At 38.5% G+C, this 20,714-nt stretch overlaps 1 protein-coding gene across 4 annotated transcripts in view; it reads left to right on the top strand.

Moving 5' to 3' along the window:
• Positions 1-16,890, top strand: part of PTPRK (protein tyrosine phosphatase receptor type K) — a 374,772-nt gene extending 357,882 nt beyond the window's left edge. For all 4 annotated transcript variants that reach the window (XM_079332191.1, XM_079332189.1, XM_079332188.1 and 1 more), the window contains 11 exons: positions 1,296-1,393; positions 2,087-2,203; positions 2,961-3,115; positions 4,210-4,345; positions 6,133-6,282; positions 6,839-7,012; positions 9,483-9,614; positions 9,846-9,971; positions 11,827-11,990; positions 13,161-13,296; positions 15,624-16,890. In XM_079332191.1, coding sequence (XP_079188317.1) covers positions 1,296-1,393; positions 2,087-2,203; positions 2,961-3,115; positions 4,210-4,345; positions 6,133-6,282; positions 6,839-7,012; positions 9,483-9,614; positions 9,846-9,971; positions 11,827-11,990; positions 13,161-13,296; positions 15,624-15,677 — 1,442 coding nt within the window. In that variant the 3' untranslated portion in view covers positions 15,678-16,890. The remainder of the gene's footprint in view (positions 1-1,295; positions 1,394-2,086; positions 2,204-2,960; positions 3,116-4,209; positions 4,346-6,132; positions 6,283-6,838; positions 7,013-9,482; positions 9,615-9,845; positions 9,972-11,826; positions 11,991-13,160; positions 13,297-15,623) is intronic.
• The last annotated feature ends 3,824 nt before the right edge of the window (positions 16,891-20,714 follow it).

Genomic DNA, 20,714 nt, shown 5'->3' with positions numbered 1-20,714 from the left:
AATAAAAAGAGGTGGTAGAGAAAAAAAACAGTTAATTTCTATTTTTCAGTTTGTATTTCTGATTAAACTCCTCACAATGAGGAAAACCAAATAGATTAGTCTAAGATTGCACTGAAATGGCAGAGGCTATGATTTTAAGTGAAAATAATTAGATTTACATGTGCTATTGTTTGATCTGTCGGCATAATAGGATAGTAGTCTGGAAATATCCTGTTATTTGTCCCTCAGTGGATTGTAGGTGCACACAGAAAACTCAAAGTAAAGACTTATTTTAAAGCAGGATGCTCACAGTTCTGTCCACATTTGTTTTTTATTTTTATGTAAGTGCTGCCTAAATAGGTCTCTATATGGCATTAAGTCTACATTTGTATTTAATTTCTGTTTTACTATGCAAATCATTGCACATAATAGTCTATAAAGGAGAGAAAAAAATTATTGCTGTTTTTGTGTGCAGCCTTTGATCTAGCATATGAAAGAATGTGTTTGAATCTTCAAATGTGACACTCAGGGTTAGTGGTGCTTGGCAGTGTTAGGTTTACAGCTGGACTTGATGTTAAAGGTAATTTCCAGATAATCCTGTGATTCTATATCTGTTCTATACAGCAGTATTTATAGTACTGCTGGATGGTCGTAAAGGAGCTGTTTTGGAGATTGTTGTAACAGGGTAAATGTCTCTGTCACTCCACTGAACATGTCTCTGCAGCAGAGCAGGAGGCAAAGCTTAAACATGTGCTTCTCATTTGCCTCACAGAAAAGTACTTAAGTTAGTTTAAATACACCTTAGTGGGAAGTTTCTGGCTCAGTGCCTACTTGTGCATCCATGCTTGCCAGGAACTGGATAGTAAATGCAGAGTATCTGTACCAGCACCCTCCTGCTTCACTCTAGAGTGGGCTTTTTCCTGGTGAGCACCTGAAGAAACTCATTCTCAACACATTACATTTAGCAAATGTGAAACAAAACTGGAAATGTAACTATAGTCACAGTCACTCACTGCTGTGTCCTTGTAGTTCTCAGGCAACTTCTGTCATTTTGCTACATGAAACACCTGCCATTATTTTCTTTCTAATGATAATTCAAATAATTCATAATTAAATTGAGAATATTCAGCATTGGTTAGAAGCAACAATATAATCTGGAAACCAGCACAATGGTACAATGATGTGGTTTCACAAACCTTTCTTCTCTGAGCAAATGTGCGCACAAGCATCAGCTCTGTAACACATTGGATTTTATTCTTAGCATTTCTTTGACTCTTATTTTTTTGCAGAATGTTATTTGGAATTTTTTCTTACAGGTCCAGTTCATGAGACTGTGTATGACTTTTGGAGAATGATATGGCAGGAGCAGTCAGCTTGTGTTGTGATGGTCACAAATTTGGTGGAAGTAGGAAGAGTAAGTTTTTGGGTTTGCTTTTTTTTAATGGTGCAAGCTTAAAGAAAAAAAACTGCTGGCAAGACATACTAGGGGAAGAATGTAGAAGGGCAGCCCTGCATCCTGAGAGGGCATGGAGAAGGACTCCAGGCAATGTTGCAGTTATGGTATTGTCTAAAGCAGCTTCTGAAAACTGATGCTGTGTTGCTTTCATGTGTAGTGGAAAATTGTCTGAATCCAAAATTCCTATTTCAGCAGAATAGACTTGTATAGTGTCACTCAAATGAAAAGAGTAGTGGAGGAAATGTTCTTCTATATCAGTGGCTAGAAATCAGCAAATTATTTGCTGTTCAACAGTAACACATACCTCAGGGAAGTCTGTAAAGTATTTGGGATTACTTGCAGCAATCTGACTATGGGTATGAAATGCATCACAGTTTAGCATAAGTAGAAATAAATTCCACAGCTCAGCACTAAAGAAAATATAAATGCTCATTTAGAAGTGAATTTGACACCTAAGTATGGCTGTGTAAACCACTGGAAACTCCTTGTAGCTAGTGCTTAACTTGGCTTAACAGCCACTAACCATGACAAACCACATGGATGCACAGTCATTTTGTAAATAAATACAGTGTCATGCAGTAGTACATGCAGAACTGCATCTTCAAGTTTTTCTTTTTCCTTGGTGTAAAATCATACCCATTTTTTATTTAGGTCAAGTGTTACAAGTACTGGCCTGATGATACTGAAGTTTATGGGGACTTCAAAGTGACTTGTGTCGAGATGGAGCCCCTGGCGGAATATGTTGTCAGGACCTTCACTCTGGGAAGGGTGAGTGCATTTTGAAAGGGCTTAGCAAAATACTGTTTCCTGGTAACAAGGAGGATCAAAAAGGCTGTGCTGATGTTTCTGTGGAATACCAAATCCCTCTGGCTTGTTAGATGGGCCACAGTGTAGGCAGCCTTACCTTACCATGGGAGTTACATATTGCGTCAGCGCTACCCAAGCATGCATCTCACTGTGGGACCTTGAATTTCCCCAGAAATGTCAACTGCTGCCATCCCCTTTCTGACAGTCACCTCTTCTCCACAGCCACACTTCTGAGCTAAACTCAAGTACCAGATTATGAGTCATGCCTGCTGTTCATCCCTACGCACTCTGTCCTGACCGCTGCTGAGTCAATCTCAATCAAAGGACAAATTCTGTGAATACTCCATGTGATAAAGTTGTGGTCTTATGCTAAATTATACTTGCCTTTAAATGTAGCAGGCCCTTGTCCTAGTTAGCAAAACGTCTGAAAATCAATGTGAAGTGCATCAAAGTCTATTTAAAAAAGATCTTCAGTGGAGCAAAACTAGCATACCTAATGTCTAAAGTAAAAATTACAAATTTAAAAATTACAAACTTCAAAATTCAAAAAATCAATGACTTCTCTAAGCTTCCTATGGATTGTGGCTTCAAATAATTGATGAAATGATGAAAACTGCATGTAGATTCTATCAGTACATCTGATCATTATTTGAATCAGATAATATCTAGTCTATTAAATACTTTGAATTTCATAACCTTTTTTTTTTGCCTTTTACAGAGGGGCTACAATGAAATCCGTGAAGTTAAACAGTTTCATTTCACTGGCTGGCCAGACCATGGAGTTCCTTACAATGCCACAGGCCTGCTTTCCTTTATACGGAGAGTCAAATTATCTAACCCTCCTAGTGCAGGGCCTATTGTTGTCCATTGCAGGTGTGTACACAAGGCACAGATTTGTATTTTTCACAACTGTGTATATGGTTATTTACAGCAGTCTCTTCTGAAGCATCCATCATTTTTAAGTGCTCTGTTTTTGTTGTTCCCTTTTTGAATTGCCTAATTCACACTGCAATAGAATTTGGCTGTCTACAGCAATGTTTGAAAATAACCAGATTCTAGTACATTTTTCTTAAATAGAATTATCTGACATTTTCCTGCAACAGCACCATGCTACTCCAGGCTATTATTTTAGGTAGCCTTCAAAAATTTTCTGACAGCATTTGAGTATGAGTGTAAATACACCTGCTTTGATAACTTGGTATTGCATATAATGTCTGAACTGATTATTAATTTAAAGCAAATTAAGCAAGTAGATGAAGAAAGATGGAATGAGGTTAGTGACAACAAATACAGAATGTTTCTCCTGTGCAGATTTTGCAAGGTTATATTGTTGAGAGACAGTCCTTTGAGAAATAGAATTTGCTTTCTACAAATGTTTGATTTACTTAAATATTTTAGTCAAATGTTTAGTTACATTTAGTAGATAAAGTTACTCAGCCTTTACAGATTTTAATAATTCACTGTGCAAAAACTATCCATAGCTTTATGTAAAGCCAAAATAAATAATGAGTGAATCTTCTGGATATCATTAAATGTGTATCTGAACTAGTTTGGATCTTGGTTGGTAAATTATATATTTGAGTTTCTTATTGTAATCAATCACTTAAAAGTCTTATTAAGGAATCACTTTTTAGTCATATTAAGGAAAAAACAAGACCTATAATATTCTGAAGTGCATAAGTTTAATCATTCTTCAGATTTCACTTTAACTTCTTTTTTAATTTAAGTATTGATCTGGGTTATAAAAGGAATTTTTTTTTTTCATATTTGTTGTTACGTAGTAGATCAAATGTGATGGAAAAATATTGTTTTGAACACATCAAAAGATTTAAAAGATGTTATGATGAGAAGGAGAGAAGTTAAAACTTAGATGATAAAAAAACTGAATGATGCTCTCAATGATGGCTATAAAGTTTGTAGGTGTTTTTCTGGGGCTCTTCCTGACAGTATTTGCTGATTGTTTCCAGTGCTGGTGCTGGACGGACAGGCTGTTACATCGTGATCGATATCATGTTGGATATGGCAGAAAGAGAAGGTGTCGTGGACATCTACAACTGTGTCAAAGCTCTGCGCTCCCGGCGCATCAACATGGTACAAACTGAGGTACCGTAGTTTGCCTTTGAAGCACCTGGTGCTTTTTGGAACATTCTAGGTCAGAATTTCACAGTGACTCTGAAAAGAGCTGGCAGTGGCCTTGTGGAGGGAGGACCATTGCTCAGTGTAAAAGTGCCCAGAACCAGGTTGGTGCAACAAATCTGCAACTCTTGCAGTCTTCACAGAAACGAGTGCCCACCCAACTTGGGACAAAAGGAAAGGAAGAAGGATTTTTTTCATTAGGCATGTCTGGGATGTCTCTCCCAGCTCTGGTATCAGCAATCCCAGGATCCCAAAGGTCAAATTTCAGCAGGATGCCACTTCTTTTAGACAATCTCCAATCCCTTTATCTATAAATTGACTGGTGAAATTTATGTCCATTATGTCTCCTTTCAATTCTGTTTTCGTTTGCTTTACTAACCTTGCTGCTCATCTTTTCCATATTTTTACTCTTGGTCTTTCGACATGCCTTCAGCAGCTTCACACCAAAATCATTGCCTTAGGAATGAAGTTCTAACAGCTCCCACTCTGCCCCCAGAGTACCACTGACCTTCCAAAGAAACACAGGTTATTGGTTTGTATTGGCAGATTACCTGAAGTGGTTCATCACTTCTCTCCCCTGCCCTCCATAAGATATGTACCTGAAATGTTATTTCATCTGTGACCACATAGAAATCTCTGCAGTTGACAGCCAAACATGTCAGTGTAATATGGTGCAGTTCTTATTCCATGCTGCAGCCTATGCCAGTTGAACAGTAGATGGTTCTGGTTAACTACTGCTGCTACAGGACCATTAACATTTGGGAAGTGCAATGGGGTGGAGTGTTTCAGTGTGACTACTTTAACCCTCCCAGCTTAATCTACACTTGCAAGTGAATTAACACATCAGTTATTATTTCTTTATCTCCCTTTTGCCTCTCATCTTCTCTCAGAGGTTCATACAGCAAAATAAAGCTGTCATTGCCTCAACTTCTTGTCATGGTCATACAGTCAACAGTGATGCCAATAGCTCCATAGCTGTGTAGGTAAGGCTGTAGAGTCAGAAGATGACTGTGGTCCCTGGACATGTGCTGTTTTCACAGACACATGTTAAATTCTGTGCTCTTAAGAACCTCTTTGGTATTCACAATAGGTACGTGAGGCTGGCACAGCTCTAGACAAGGTTTACAGTTAATACTCTCAGGGTGAGTAAATATAGTGGGCATTTTGTGTAAAAATTGACAGGAGGCCCAACTGATATAGTAATGCAGTTATCTAGGACTCAGGCTATCTCAAGGCAAGTAAGTAAAAATGGGAGGAAATGGTGCTTCTGTTGGAACACACTGGAATTTATTACTGGCCTGGAGCCAAGTATGAGGCAACTGATGCCCTAGCTTGCACATGCATAAGGAGAATGCAGCGTGCCAAATATTTGCTAATCACACTAGCAATTTACATTTTCTGCTAACATCAGAAGATTGAAAGCTATTTGAAAAAATTGATAAAGCAAACATGTCTTTGGCACATGCACAGAAGCCTACAAGCACTACAAGAAAACTGAAAATATCCTCTTAAATGAATTACTATCCCTGTTCTGTTGAATTTTACTGAATTTAAATTGGTCCTGAAGAAAACATCCTTGTTCACTGCACCCCAATAAGAACAAGACTGTTTGTATTAAAGCACTATTTAATGTATTGATGGACAGTATTTTGAATGGGTTTGAGACTGTGCAGTAGTCCTGTTTGTCTTAAAAGAAAGAAAGATGTGTTGGTTTCAAATGGCTACAATTTTTGTTTCTTTTCCCTATTTGACAGGAGCAGTACATCTTTATTCACGATGCCATTCTAGAAGCTTGCCTGTGTGGAGAAACTGCCATTCCTGTCTGTGAATTCAAAGCTGCTTATTTTGATATGATTAGAATAGACTCTCAGACAAACTCTTCACATCTCAAAGATGAGTTTCAGGTATTCACAGTTCCTACCAACTCTTGATGTGACAGCAATTTTTTTGCCTCTAGATACGTTTAATTTATTTTAAGGAGAAGGTTTTCCAAATGACTTTTATAGCAATTGGTTCCTAACTTTTTGTCTACAAAATAAAGCATGTTTATGGGGTTTACAAAATTGTTTTAAATACAGAACATCTTTCTTTTAATAAGATTGCAGTAAATATCAGTCTGAAATAAAGATCAGTGAGTGGGAGCCAGAGAGAGTTTTGGCTTGCATTTGCACATTGAAGGCATAGCTTTTTAGGGCTCCAAAGGATCCTCTTTGTTTCATTCCTTTTGGAAGGGATGGTGTCATGTGGAATGTGTTCAGTATACAGAGTGCCTTTAATACCCACAGCTCAACCCCCCTTGCAAAGCCTCAGAATGTCCAACAAACAGAGAGGAGCTTGCATTTGCTAATGTCTTCTTGCTAATGCCTCATGTTTTCTCATATTGCAATATTTTACAGTAAAACTCTCGAGTCCCACGTGTGTTAGCTCAGTGTGCTTAAACAAGCGTCTCCTTTCCCTCAGACCCTGAATTCTGTGACCCCTCGCCTGCAGGCAGAGGATTGCAGCATCGCCTGCCTGCCAAGGAACCACGACAAGAACCGCTTCATGGATATGCTGCCACCTGACAGATGTCTGCCTTTCTTAATCACTATTGATGGGGAGAGCAGCAACTACATCAATGCTGCTCTTATGGACGTAAGAGACTACCTTCTTTGTCTGCATAGCGTGCCATGGAAGGCTCTGTAATGTGAGAGAGAGCACTTGCTGGTTTAAGGAAGGGTAATTCTGTTATTGCAGTGCTCAGTAAAACAGCCCTGATCAAGAAAGATGGGGGGGAAGGGTAAGAAGACCCACCAGCTTGTGTTCTTTGTTCAGAAGGTTCGTTATCTTTAGTGTTTGGCATGCTTGTGGGACCCACTGGAAATCTCACCTTTTTAACAGCGTTACATAAAGCTCCAGTGTCCAGACGTCCAAATCTCAAATCTCAGCAGCGTCTCAAAAATCTGCTGTTTGTTAGGAAGTAAATGTTACCTATCTGAGCGTGAGGTTTCTATCACTATTCCAGAAAAAAGTCTTTCTATATTGAGGCAGGAGCAACAGAGGAAGAAAAAATTGTTTTCTTGGCATGTTTGGGTAAAGAGTATAGGATTGGGGATTTTGTTGTTCAAAGTTGAAGCCTGAGTAACAGAAGTACTGTCAGGGGAAAAGGTGAATTAATGGAAAAAATGGAGTTGAACTTGCTTATAAGTGATCAATAAAGCATTTCATGTGCTGCCAGATACCTGCCTCTGCCTCCCACTAGCATTTCCAAAGTTAGACCCCTAAAGCCACTTTTGCAGTAAATAATTAAATAAGTGGTCTGATTTCCAGGAGCATCTCCCCTTCCTCAAAAATGAAATGCTCTCAGAAACTGCCATGTCAAGGAGACATGCTGAAATAAAATGGCAAATAGTAGCAGCAATCATCAACACTGATTGGTATAGTCATCCTTGAGTTCTGCCTGAGCTAGTGCAGAAAATGAACTGATAGCAAAATGCAGCCCCTAATCTCACAACCAGCTTATTGTGTCAAAAAAATAGAGGGGTAGCGTTTGTAAGACCAATGTATTATGGTGTCACAGGGGCTGAACAGATGAATTAGGGTAGTAAACAGAATTCTGGTAGCAAAAATTGTTTAGAATTGCATTTAAAATGGCATTAAGCACCTGGATAAAATTGATGTACTATGAACCAACCAACACAGCTGCATAGAGGAGTGTGGTTTGGGTCAAAGGAAGACAACACAGACTGTGGGAGCAGGAGGACTTTGAGTGTGCAACAGCGTGTGGCAGGTAGGGACATGAACCAAGCAATATGTTAATGGATCATCAGTCAGAGGCAAGTTAGAAAAGGCAGAAATGGTAGTAATAAAAGGAAAAACATCAGCAGAAAAAATAAAGGTCTTATATTACAATGGAGGCATATAACAAGGTTATAAGTAGAGGGTTAAAATTTTGGGTAACACAAATGGGGGTTTTTTGTATTTTCTCTTCTGGTTGTTTCTTTTAAGACTGATATATTCAGAGAAAAGGAACTACTCCTGGACAAGAAAAAGGGACTTTCAATAACAAAGCACAAAGAGAAAGTTACTCCTTATCTTCCTCTTATCTTGAGAAACATTAGAAATATGAGGAAGTGGGGTAGGGCAACATCAGCTAGGATATGTTTTACTTCTTAAAAGTCAGAAGAAGAATCAAATTGGTTGCTCTTGTGTTGTCCCTGGGCAACAAAAAAATCAGCAACCTCCTAAATCTCTTGCTAAACATGTACTGTTGCTAAAGACGTTACCAACAAGTTATTGGAGGTATGTCAATATATTGCACTTAAAGATCCCTCAGATCAACCTTCAAATGAGCAAGCTTCTATAGCAAAAGTGGTTGATCTACCTCACCAGGTCTTTCTCCTGGATTAATTTACTATTCCATGGATGTTTACAAATTGCCTGTGAAAGACTTCTGATCTCTCTCCTTCTGCTTGCTGCTCATAATGCACCTGTGGCAGGAAAATGGCCTCTCCACTGTTAGTTGCATCTAAGTTACTGTGTGAAATTCCTATTTGCAGTTGTGTATAGCACAGCATACAAAAAAACTGAACCTGTGGTCATGGCAGGAAATAGTATTTTGCTGTTTAACTTAGGCTTTCTGCTGGAAATGGGCCCCAGTGATCCTGCAAGTCAGTTCTGTGGGTGTCCCTGCAGCTGTGCACTGTGAAACAGAGTTTGGAATTGAGTTTAGCCCCCAGCTGGGTCACAGAGTTCATGCAAAATCTACTGTGGAGAGGGAGATCTGAGACCTCTGCACCCCTCTCTGCATCATCAGGTGAAGGCTCCCTGCTTGGCTTCTGGACACAGTGCCTAGAACAGAGTTGCCTGGGCCTCAGCTCAACAGAGCCATGAGGAACATCTTCAGTGCCTGGAGAATATCTGTGTGGGAAAACAGGGCTTGTTCTGTAACCAAGCAGAAGTAACCTCTGAGCAGAGTAACCTCTTAACTTTTACATCTTCAGTGATATATGAAGTAGCTAATGTTACAGCTTTGTTCTATTTTTATGTTTTGTTCTGTTGCAGTGTTTCAGTAGAAGTTGAGTACTTCCCATATTGGTACTGATAAAATTATTTGCCTTTACAGAGCTACAGGCAGCCAGCAGCTTTTATTGTCACACAACATCCTTTACCAAACACTGTGAAAGATTTCTGGAGATTAGTGTATGACTATGGCTGTACTTCTCTTGTGATGTTAAATGAAGTCGACCTAGCACAGGTTAGTTTGGCACTCGAGTTTTCCATGTATTGTCACCTGCTTTAATCACTCTGGATTCACTACATGATGAAAATGTAGAACTGTGCAGTGACTTTACAATTACTCTCTGCTTTACAGCAACTAGTCAGCACTAGCTGCTGAGTAAAGGTTGGGCGAGGTGTCTGCAGTGGGATAAGGCAATGCTCAAGCTGTAAGTTACCATGTAATGATGCCTGTTTTGCTCTGGCACAGGGCTGCCCTCAGTACTGGCCCGAGGAAGGGATACTGCGGTACGGCCCCATCCAAGTGGAATGCATGTCGTGTTCCATGGACTGCGACGTCATAAACCGAATCTTCAGGATATGCAATCTAACAAGGGTAAGGAATGTTCTAATGATATGTGACAGAAAAATATGTCATTTTCCATGCTCTCTAGGCTCTTGTACTTTTTAATTTTGAATAGGAGTAAAATACTGATGTTCATAAGATATTACTCAAAAAAAGAGTCAGTCAAGCATCAGTATTTAATACTGACTCCCTGAGAAGTATCCTGTTTCCTGTTTGCTTGGTGTGCAGTAAAAGAAATATCCCTGTAATGAACATGTACTGACAGATATTTAGTTCATAGCTTTGGTAAGATGTTTTCTGGGGTGAATCATGAACAGAAGCACTGAAGCTGATTATACAACCAGCACCTTCTCAGGCTAAGATGTGACAACCACAACAGGAAAGGCAGACTGTGGCACTCTGCAAAGCAGGATGTGAAAAAACTCCGAAAATTCCTCTGCCTCTAATGGGTTCTGCCACCACTGTGCCTCACCATACAATTATCATCTTTTTCTCAACTTCAGTAGCAGTGCCAGTCTTGCATTCTCATCAGCTCTTTCATATCTTGGACCATCTTATCTTTTTGCTGTCCCATAGTGTTCCACACTCTCGCAGCATCTTCTTAAACCCTTCTTGCCACACAGTGTTTCCTCTTTAGCTGACCTCTATGAATTGCTTTTTTTTGCTGCCTACCACAAAGAGTTACATTTGTGCCACTAGTCTATGTACAATCAACCAACAATCCCTATTTTACTTACCACAACTACTTTTTATCTTCCATCCAATACTGAACTTATCATAGTTGCTAGTGTATCTTGTATTTTTAACTCTCATTTATCTCAAAAGATAACTGTGGGGAAAATTAGTTATGATGTACACAGATATTTTTCATGTATTTTATTTTCTTTTTGTTTGCTTTTATTTTGGTCATGTTTTCATTTTTCAGGGGGCAAAGATCAGTTTTCATGTGGCTAGTATTTTACTGTTATCTTTTGCTCATATTCAGAATTAAAGAAAATATTTTCAGCTCTTCTTGGAAACTACAGGAAACTAAGGTGTGGGCACACTGGCAAATATTACACCATAGTGCTTTTTTCTTGTATTTTGAAACTTCCTCTTTTTTTTTTTTTTGTTTTTCATTTCTTCCTTTTATATGATGCCTTGATTTTCTACTCCTCTACTTCTCTTTGTCTCCTATGCCCTTTTGCTCATAAACCTTGCTTTTAAAAATCTCTCTGTTCTGTCCTTACTTTTCTAAAATCCACATTCCTATTCATCATCTTCAGCGTCAAGAAACTAGATAGACTATTTATTCTTCCTGTTATTGAGGTCTTTCTTGTGACAGTCTAATTCTATTCAAAGCTCTCTCTCTGTCACATCTGGCACGTGGAAGGCTCAGAGGCTGGTAGCAAGGCTGTCACAATTATCATAGTCTGGCACAAAGGGAAGACTTCAAGGACAGTAGTCATGTTTGTGCACCAGTATGACTTGTTGCTCGTTTATAATGGGGTCACTTCGTGTGTAGGAGCCAAATGTATCTGTCTCTATTTCTGCACATCAAAGAATTTAATAGTGATGTTTTAAATTGATTAGTGGTGCTAAGCAACTTTGGCACATAGGATATATGGAATCTAAGGTATTTGTTGATTTAAAACTCAGGATAGGTTACATTTGTGATCGATAAACTGTGATGTTGTCTTCAATGTTCAAAGCCTTTTCTACCTTTTCTGACATCTTCCTTGAGCTCAGGTGGTAGAAATTACTGGAGGTCCTACCATGCAATATACACACATTAAAATCTGTCCATAGTATAAACACCTAGTTTTCACATTAGTTTTATATTTTGGTTTCCTAAACCAAGATGTAAAGGTGCCGTTTTGACCTAAAGTCCTTTGATTTCCCTCAGCCGCAAGAGGGCTATCTGATGGTGCAGCAATTCCAGTATTTGGGATGGGCTTCTCACAGAGATGTACCAGCTTCCAAGAGATCCTTCTTGAAGTTGATTCTCCAGGTTGAAAAATGGCAAGAGGAATGTGAAGAAGGGGAGGGCCGGACCATCATTCATTGCCTGTGAGTAACTTGGGGAAAACCAATGGCTGCTCTTCAAATAAATTCTTATAAATTAATTATTTGCTTTAATTTAAGCAATATTCTTGTGGATATTTTCTTTTGCACCTGTGTCGGTTACTTTTCTTATGAAAAAAAAAAAAATTCCGCTGACCATCCCTGTAGGTTGGCTTTTGTTCAACTTTTGGATCTTTCTGTGTCAAGTCAAGGAATGAGTATTTTGAGTGTGATACTCTTATACTGTCATCTTCTGTACATAATAGAATGTTTTTCCGGTGCAAGGCATGTACAGATCTGTTTCTTCTGCCTGGTTCTCGTAAGGAAGTCTTTCATACTGAGTGTCAAATAAGGGGGTTTTGTGTCTCTTTTGCACAGAGTGTGCTACATTTTTTCCCCTAAGGAAAGCCTAACTGAAAACTGGATATATAAAATTTGCAAAAAATCTCTATTACAGTACATGATACTAAAACTATTGTTGGTAAATGACCGCTGGCTGCCTACCTGATACTTAAATTGGTGCTGGTTTGGGAGTTTTGAAAATATGACATCTTCTTGTCCCTAACTTAGAAATTGAATCATGCATTTCTCTTTACTCTGAAAAAAAGGGCCTCTGTTCAGAATTAACTAGTGACCCGTTTCTGCCTACGCCACCACAAAATTAATAAAAAGAAATACCTACCTCAATTTCTTTGAAATTAAGATTAAAATAGTTCAGAAGTGTCCCCAAAGGTCAACAATTTATTAAATCAGTGATGCCTTAGCAGATATGGTTGAATAAACCTCGTACCATAGGTTAATTTAAGTGAGTGTCTTTCCAGAAGTAAGTGGAAAATGTACTTGGCATTGAACTTGTTTTTATTATTTCTAATGTCCTAGTTGCCATTGAACTTGGGAGGTTTTTTATTTCTAATGTGTATGTAATTTAGACTTATAGCATGGTTGGGCAGCATGATGGGCTGTAAGGGCAGAATTCAAAAGCAGTAATTGAGAGGAAGGTCAGAAAAAGCAAATGACTTAGACCAACCCCACTGGAGCTGCAACGAGATTGCTGAAGTCTGGTCTCCCCCTAAGACTCACAATCACTCGTGCTTACAGAGTGAAAGAACAGAAATGTGTTTTGGGCGCTGCCTTAGGCCACAGTGGCGTTTAACCCTCTCTTTTCCTGGCGCACAGAAACGGCGGTGGCCGCAGCGGGATGTTCTGTGCCATCGGCATTGTGGTTGAGATGGTGAAAAGGCAGAACGTGGTGGACGTGTTCCACGCCGTGAAGACCTTGAGGAACAGCAAGCCCAACATGGTAGAAACCCCGGTAAGCACCAGCCCCGCAGAGCTGCTGCAAACAGCCAGGGGATGCCTCCTTGTGTGAGCTGCATTTTCAGCCCTGTGCCCACAAAAGAGTGCAAACCTACCATGGGCCAGAAGAAGAATGAGCAGATATTGAGTGTAAATGCAAGTCAGGATCATGAGAAGACAGGCTTAGCATTTTACATCACCTTTCTTGTAGTGGTTGCATGCTTTTGACAGAAAGCATTCAGAGTTGACAGAATTCACTTTAATTTCCTGGTCTTTTTGAAAGGAAGTTGAAGCAAGCTGCACTCACACGAGCCATCTTGAAATTTTACAGAGCAAGGCATTTCTCCTTGGTAGGAATAAGCTGTGATGTACAGATTCCTAGCTGGATCTGTGAATATTTTGCTCTTTAGAAAAACTGCTGCTTTGAAAGTTGTGTCAAATAATGTCAATCTTTGTTACTCAGATTTGTATTAGTCGAGATGATGCCTCAGAATTTTAAAATCAAACATTTGGAACTAGTATGTTGCAAATGAATATATAAATCCCTTTAGGTTGGAAGAGACCCTTAAGATCATTGAATCCAACAGTTAAATAATAAACAATATAAACCATAAGCAACATAAACTCATATGAGCCTGAATTAGCAAAAATGCAAGACTAAATAGCTGCATGTACATTGTCAGAACTCCAAAACCTTGGATCTTCTGTTTAATCTATATGTATGCAGTATGAGTGCCTATCCATTCAAATATTTGCCTCTGTCACAAAAACTGAACATTAAGGATTGGAAGGTCCTTAAAAAATTCTCCCACATGGATGTTTTTTCTTTTTGTAGGTGACTGAAAGCAGGTTATATAGTGTTAGGGAGTTCCTGCCATTTGAGTCTCACACTGCCAGCTGCTAGTGTCACTTTTCAGCCAGATGGCTGCCTGCAGCATAAAAATCAGGGATGCCAATTGAAATTAAAAACATGGTTTAGTTTACGCATAGTGGAAATTGCTTCTGACCCTGTGAACTTACATATTGTACAAAATGGCTGTAGCTGCCTCTTCCCATATTCCCTTTTTTCCCAGGTGTCAGTGTTTGCTTAATATTAAACAGATTCTGTGGCATGATTCTCTTAATCATAGTGTATTACTTCCCTCCCTTGCCACCACATAAATTAAAAATATGGTTAATATGTTAACAAATGGAGCACCCTATGGCAGCACTGACACTGGGCTAGCTATTGCTGCTTTTGCTGCAAATGCTTTATATTCTTCTGTGCCACAGACATCTGAGACACAACATATTGAATTGCTGCATAGGTTTCAGTTCGCTGCTGTCAAGAAAACAGGTCAGATCACATGGAAAATTATTTGTGTCTCTGTAAAGGGAGGCCAAGGTAGATTGTGTTTTTTTCTGATAAATCTCAGCAAACTTATATTGCATTTCAAAATAGTCCTGAATTCCACAGTAGCTTTACACTGAAGTTGCTACATTTTTTTTAGTTATATATTTGTGTTGTGTGGATTTTCATTTAGAACTCTTGAATGGCAGAAGCTGTTGAGTTGTTAGTTAGAAAACAAAGCAGCAAAACCACTATATAGCAGTGTCATGTGCCCTACATTCAGCAACAGGATCAGATAACAATGAGCAGTGCAGTAAAACCCTTAAGATATCCCCACAACTTCCTGCTAATGCATCACGCTGTCTTCCTGTGCAAACAAAAATAAATCACAAAGGCAGATTTCATTTTTCAAGTCATAAGGACAATAGACATCAAATTAATTTCTTTGGTTTTATTTCTTCTTCCTCTTCCCCTCTCCTTCCTCCTCCCTGTCTCCCAGTATCAGCTCTCACCAGCAGCATTGTTGAGGAGAAATTATAATCACAATGAGGTTTTGAGCTTTAGCTTCTTTTTAAAATGTTCATCTGATCTTTTGGATGCCACATCAATGGGACTGTACCAAAGGGCTCTGGACATGGAGCTGCTCAGGGTCCTGCACCAGTTACTGCTCAGTATCAGCCAACTCAAGTACAAGGGGGGTATCAGAGTAGAGGTGCTTTCACTGCAAGAATGCTCTGACTGAAAGGAGAGTTTTCATGTTTGATAAACCGGTTCAGATGCTGGAAAAAATCAGAGAAGCACATCATTACTTTCCATGGTCAGGGTCCTTTTTCCCTTCATTGGTTAGGGTGAGTTTTTAAATCAGAGCTGGTAATACACTTGTGTCATTGGGGGAAAAATAGAAAATCCAAGCCTGTCTGGTTTACTAGTTAGCAAAGAATGTTCTTGATTATAGATGTTGCTGCCAAGATTTTAGATTTGAAGGTAACTTCTGTTTCTGTTCCCCCTTAAAGGAGCAATATCGTTTCTGCTACGATGTTGCACTGGAGTACCTGGAATCCTCTTAGTCGGAAAGGACGCGATGAAGTTCACCAAATACATGAATCTCAATAAGCTGTTTTGACAACAGTTCTTGATCCTGTGAAGAAAGATTTTAGGGAAAGAGGGGGGTGGGAGGGATTTTGAATTTTAAATGCAAAGTATTTTTCTTATGAAGTTGTGTATCTTAATAAAAGAACTCGATCTGTTTCTATGCTTGTATACAGTATCAATATTTAGTGCCACATAAATGCTATTTAATGAAAACCAGAGTCAGAAGAGATTTGAGCAAATTAGGACCTTCTCGTGTGTGTATATGCAGCTGTCTCTCAGATACAGTAGAGCGACCATCTGTTGCATGTATCAATATTTCCTATATGGTATTAATTTTTTTTCTTTTGATACATTGTTAAAGTACAATAACAGTGCAAATTGATAGTAAGGTTCATTCTTTATACGTTTCAAGTGTTGCATATATATATTATATATAGTAAAAGAAAAACTGGCTTATTTTGTTTTAATGTGCAATGATGGCTGGATCACATAGAGATCTTTATAAAGAAACTTAAACATAAGCCAAAGACTCAAGTGTAAATATGTCTATATGGAGAAAGCACATGTATTTATTGTTTACTTGCATTCCTTTTTTGATGGCTGAAAAAAAAGAAGAATCATTTTTCTTGAAGAAAGCTTTTTTTGCTGAAATCAAGTGTAAACAATTTTTGTAGTTTATTTTTTGTATGTTTTAGTGTAAGTAGAAGACATACTTTTTATGCATAGACCAAGAAACATTGGTATAGTGGTTTTGTTGTGTACATGCTTGTGATTCAAATTCATGTAAACAACTTGATAATAGAAGGTCTTTAAGTACAGGACCAAAATCTAAACATTTTCCTGAAAATGTATAGTTTTTCACAGTTGCATTAGTTAGGTACTGATAAAAAAACTATGTAAGGAAGTGCACACTTCAAAATGGCCTTGCCTATGACTTGCACAATGCTGAGAGAAATTTTTAAGATCCATTAAAATTGTACAGAAACCAATTGTTTAAAAAATATTGAAGCACAGATCAACAGAACTGTGACACAAATAGATGGGTCTGCATATGCCCTTCAGGGTAAAAAAGTATTTGTTTAGCAAATTGTAAAATAAAGCAATGTTTAATTTGATGTTTACAAACATGTAAACTTTGCTTCCAAGAAAGCAAAATTTGAATAAACTAATGCCAGATTCTGATCGTAATTGTGGTGTACAAAATGTTACTTTGCTTTTTCTTAGCTTGCAGCCATTTCTCCACAAAGCTTCCTCTATATTACCCACTAAAATCAGTCCAGTCTCCTTTTTGGTCATCTTTAGAACAGAGAGTAAAATGCTTATAAATATTCTGTAAAGTAAGAGTGAACTAAATTTTTATTTAAAGATCCTTTTATAATTTTTTCCTACTTTGATACCCTCTCATTTATGTGCTTGTTAAGTAGTCATTCTTGTCTGGAAGACCAATATATTTGGATAAGGGAAACCTCAAAAGGAAATTTTATTATTTTTCGTCCCAGTGTTTCAAGGAGTATGTCATAAGACTCCATGCCATCTGTATGTCCTAAATTTCTTCCTTCAGATACAAAAAATTATCCATTCAACACTAGAAACAGCAGAGAAATGTTTAGAGAAATACTGCTTCTCAGATTTTTTTCTGTGTCTCCATCTCTACTGCATAGTTCCACATCTTTCGAATCTAAACCACTTTTTTTTTTTTTTTTTTTTTTTTGTGTGTGTGTGTCACCCACTGTTAATTCCTAGTCATGAGCAGCAAGGTAAATAAATAAGGTTTGAAACATTCACTGGGTCTGACTTCTTAATACTCAAATTACCCTATTTTTTCTTCTGCCATAATGGAAAGTGGAATATAAGTTACATGCTTTGCAACATTCTTAGCTTTCCCTGTGAGGAAATGGCATTCATCTAAATTTGGCAATCAAAGTGCTGGGTCTGTTACCTAGAGCTGACTGTCTGGTCATATTTTGTGGAAACAAATGCCCAATGATCCTGCCTGTTAGACATCTGCCTGGCACTAAATGATTTTGACTGCAGAAAAATCTTCCTCTATTTTCTGAGAGGATGCTGAGAAGACTAGTCTAGAAGTCTGTATTAATTTTGTGACAGCTCTTAGGGATGTGGAATGCAAAAGCCACATTCTGTACTGCCCAGAATGATGTTTATGTTTTGAGTGGAGTTTTTCTCATGGAGAGCAGCAGTGTTTGGGACAGCGGGGTCCATCCCCATTAGAATTTCATGATCCTGGTTAAGACTTTTGAGTCCAGTTTCCCCTGGACATTAAGCATGACTGATGCAAGTGCCAGTATTAATCCTGCCATTGCAGCATACTAAGCCTGCAAAAGAGTTTTCTTTGGGAATATGCCCCTTGGCTGAGATTGTAGTTGCTGCAGGTCATTGTGAAGAGGGGAACTCTGCCAGTGTTCAAGTACTCTGAGAGTCTCACAATTTCTGTAACTGTTGCTGACTGTGGTGATCTAAAGAGTTTTTGCAATAGCTCATGGTTGAAAACTTTCTGGGAAATTCTTCCTGGCAAGGTCAGGGAAAAGTATGCAGAGGGAATGTGGTATGTGAGAAGCAGATCAGAAATATTCTCCAGTAATGGTATCTCTTAAGGGTCTCTTAGGCAAAAGATAATGTTAGAATGTGATTTTTAGTATAAAATCTGACTAGACAGATTGTTTCATTGTGCAGCTCTTTCCCTTCTCTCACCCAGTGTAAGCAAATGTCAGCTTTGTTTTCTGAGGGTACCAGCTCTGTACCCAGATAAATGCTGCTCCAGTATCCTTTACTTACACCATGCAAGACAGAGGAAAGGGAAGTGAGGGGACTGAAACCTGACCCACAGAGAAAACAAGTATTTATCATAAAAAGAGTGTGCTGTGAAAGAATATAAGCATTCATCTTGGACACTTAAAGAGGGGTATGCTTCACTCCTTGAGGTGGTGAAAAGCCACTGGCACTAGTTATCACAATCACAAATCACAGCTCCTAACCTGGAGTGGTCCATGTGGTTCAATGCTCCTCAAAATCTTTCTGTTTGCTGTCATCCTTGCTGAAATACCAGCAGAGACTCAGTCAAGTGGCCAAAGCCTGCAGAGTGCATTGACTCTGCTTTCTTCAGCAGCACAAAGCAAAGGCTGGACTCACACGTGGTAAATACAGAAAGCAAATGGCAGCAGGGCAGAGTAAGAGACAATGAAGCACAAAAGGTTGCATCCATGGAGGTGTATGTGAGATGATTCAAATTTTAAATTAATGAAGTTGAAACTGGCTTAATACCACATAGTGAAACTAACCAAAGCAATATACAAGTTCCCAAAAGCTTGGTTTCTATGTGCAAGTTATTCTCTAAAAGTGAGCTCTAAAACTGAGAAGTGATGACTCCAGTGTCCTGCTCTGAGTAGTTGTTAGTGGAAGGAATTCTGTGAGTCATTTGGATGGCTTTGGTTCATTTTCTATTGGCCAGTAGTTAAAAGAGGTAATTTTAGGATGCATTTAACTTATCTGAATTTTCACAGAATAACCAGATCCCAGGATCCAGCACCGAAAAACCATAAAAGACATCAAACACCTTGGAAGTGATTAAAACACTGTCATTGAGATGGAATAGCTACTAAACCTCAGAACTTTGTATAGTGAGAAGTTTTCTTTCTTTTTTTTTTTTTTTTATTTAACCTTCTGAATCTGCTTTCCCTGTTCATAGTGACCTAACTCCAGCAGAAGGAAGTGTGAGAAGACTCAGATTTTGACCTTTTATCCAGGTCCTGAGAGATCAGACCCCAGCTGGTCGATGAGATCCTAGTATTTACATTTACTGCTTCCTGGGTAAATGATACCATTGGGAAACAACTTGGAAAGAGGCTTTGCCTTCTCAGAAAACAGTCATTGGCATAGGAGTTTGAAGCTTGATTTTTAGTATCTTCAGCATATGCAAGCAGTTACTACATATGCAAGCAGTTATTTCATTTGGGAAGCTGCTCAGTTAATATATTTACTTAGTTTGTGCTGTGTCCTACATACTACATTAGGAAACAGAATATTCCTTTGAGAAACATGAAAGCCAAAGCTACTGCAGGAGTGTGCTCTTTCAAACTGATTAACAATTTTCAAAATCAAAGGTCTAAAGAAAGCAGACTAGGGAAGCAATGGTAGACAAGTACTTTGTCATTGAGCCTCGAGTGTGAATTGAAGTTGAAGTACAAGGAAGGGACAGCCTGAGAAAAAACGTTGCAGAATCATTGCATGGCCAGGCCACCTGGACTGACAAATGACTGTATAAAGGGCCTCTTTTAAACTTCACTCTGCTGCAATGTCAGAAGAAACCCTGAGATCTTGAAATAAATGTAAAAGCTGCTTTTATAGTGCTCCGCTCTGTACTGAAAAGAAAAGTAACTCATTTTCTGCTGTACTTTCCTGTGTCACGTAGAGGTCTGAATTGAGTAAAGTGATCCCAATCTCACAAAAGAGCCTTTGTGGTGATTTATTGCTAGTGGTCTTTGTTAAACAGTCAAAGATCTTGTAACCTCTGCAAATCCAGGATAGTCAAGGGTATCTGTGAATATTCACCTATGTCATTACTTTCTAGGGTTGAATAATGTGCTGGGATCAGATAGAGTGTACTGAGGATGAGAATATGCACAGGTTTAGTCCCATAAATTTTCCTTCAACTTTATGTAGAAAAACCTTTAGCAATTTTTTAACTGGGGACTCTATTTGAGCAAACATTGAGATACTGAGAATGGAGAAGTGTTTCTAAATTATTTTAGGCTTCCTGAATGATTTTCCTTTAAGCCTGACTAAAAGGATAATGTGAGATTGTGGTGGTAGTTGACAGGCATAAATGTTATTTTGGCCCACGCTTCTCAGAAATTAATTCTTTCACTGCTGTTGGGTTTAGAGTACTAATTTATGCAGAGATTGACATGTATGATGACAGGCACAATAGGATGCTTATCTAATAATAATGTTTATTAACTGTGTCTTGGCCAACAAAGAACAGATGTTTTTGTGCC

This window comes from Erithacus rubecula (genome assembly GCF_903797595.1).
Source record: "Erithacus rubecula genome assembly, chromosome: 2".
Lineage (NCBI taxonomy): Eukaryota > Metazoa > Chordata > Aves > Passeriformes > Muscicapidae > Erithacus > Erithacus rubecula.
The sequence above is the reverse complement of the archived record's forward strand: the minus strand, read 5'-3'. Positions and strand labels throughout refer to the sequence as shown.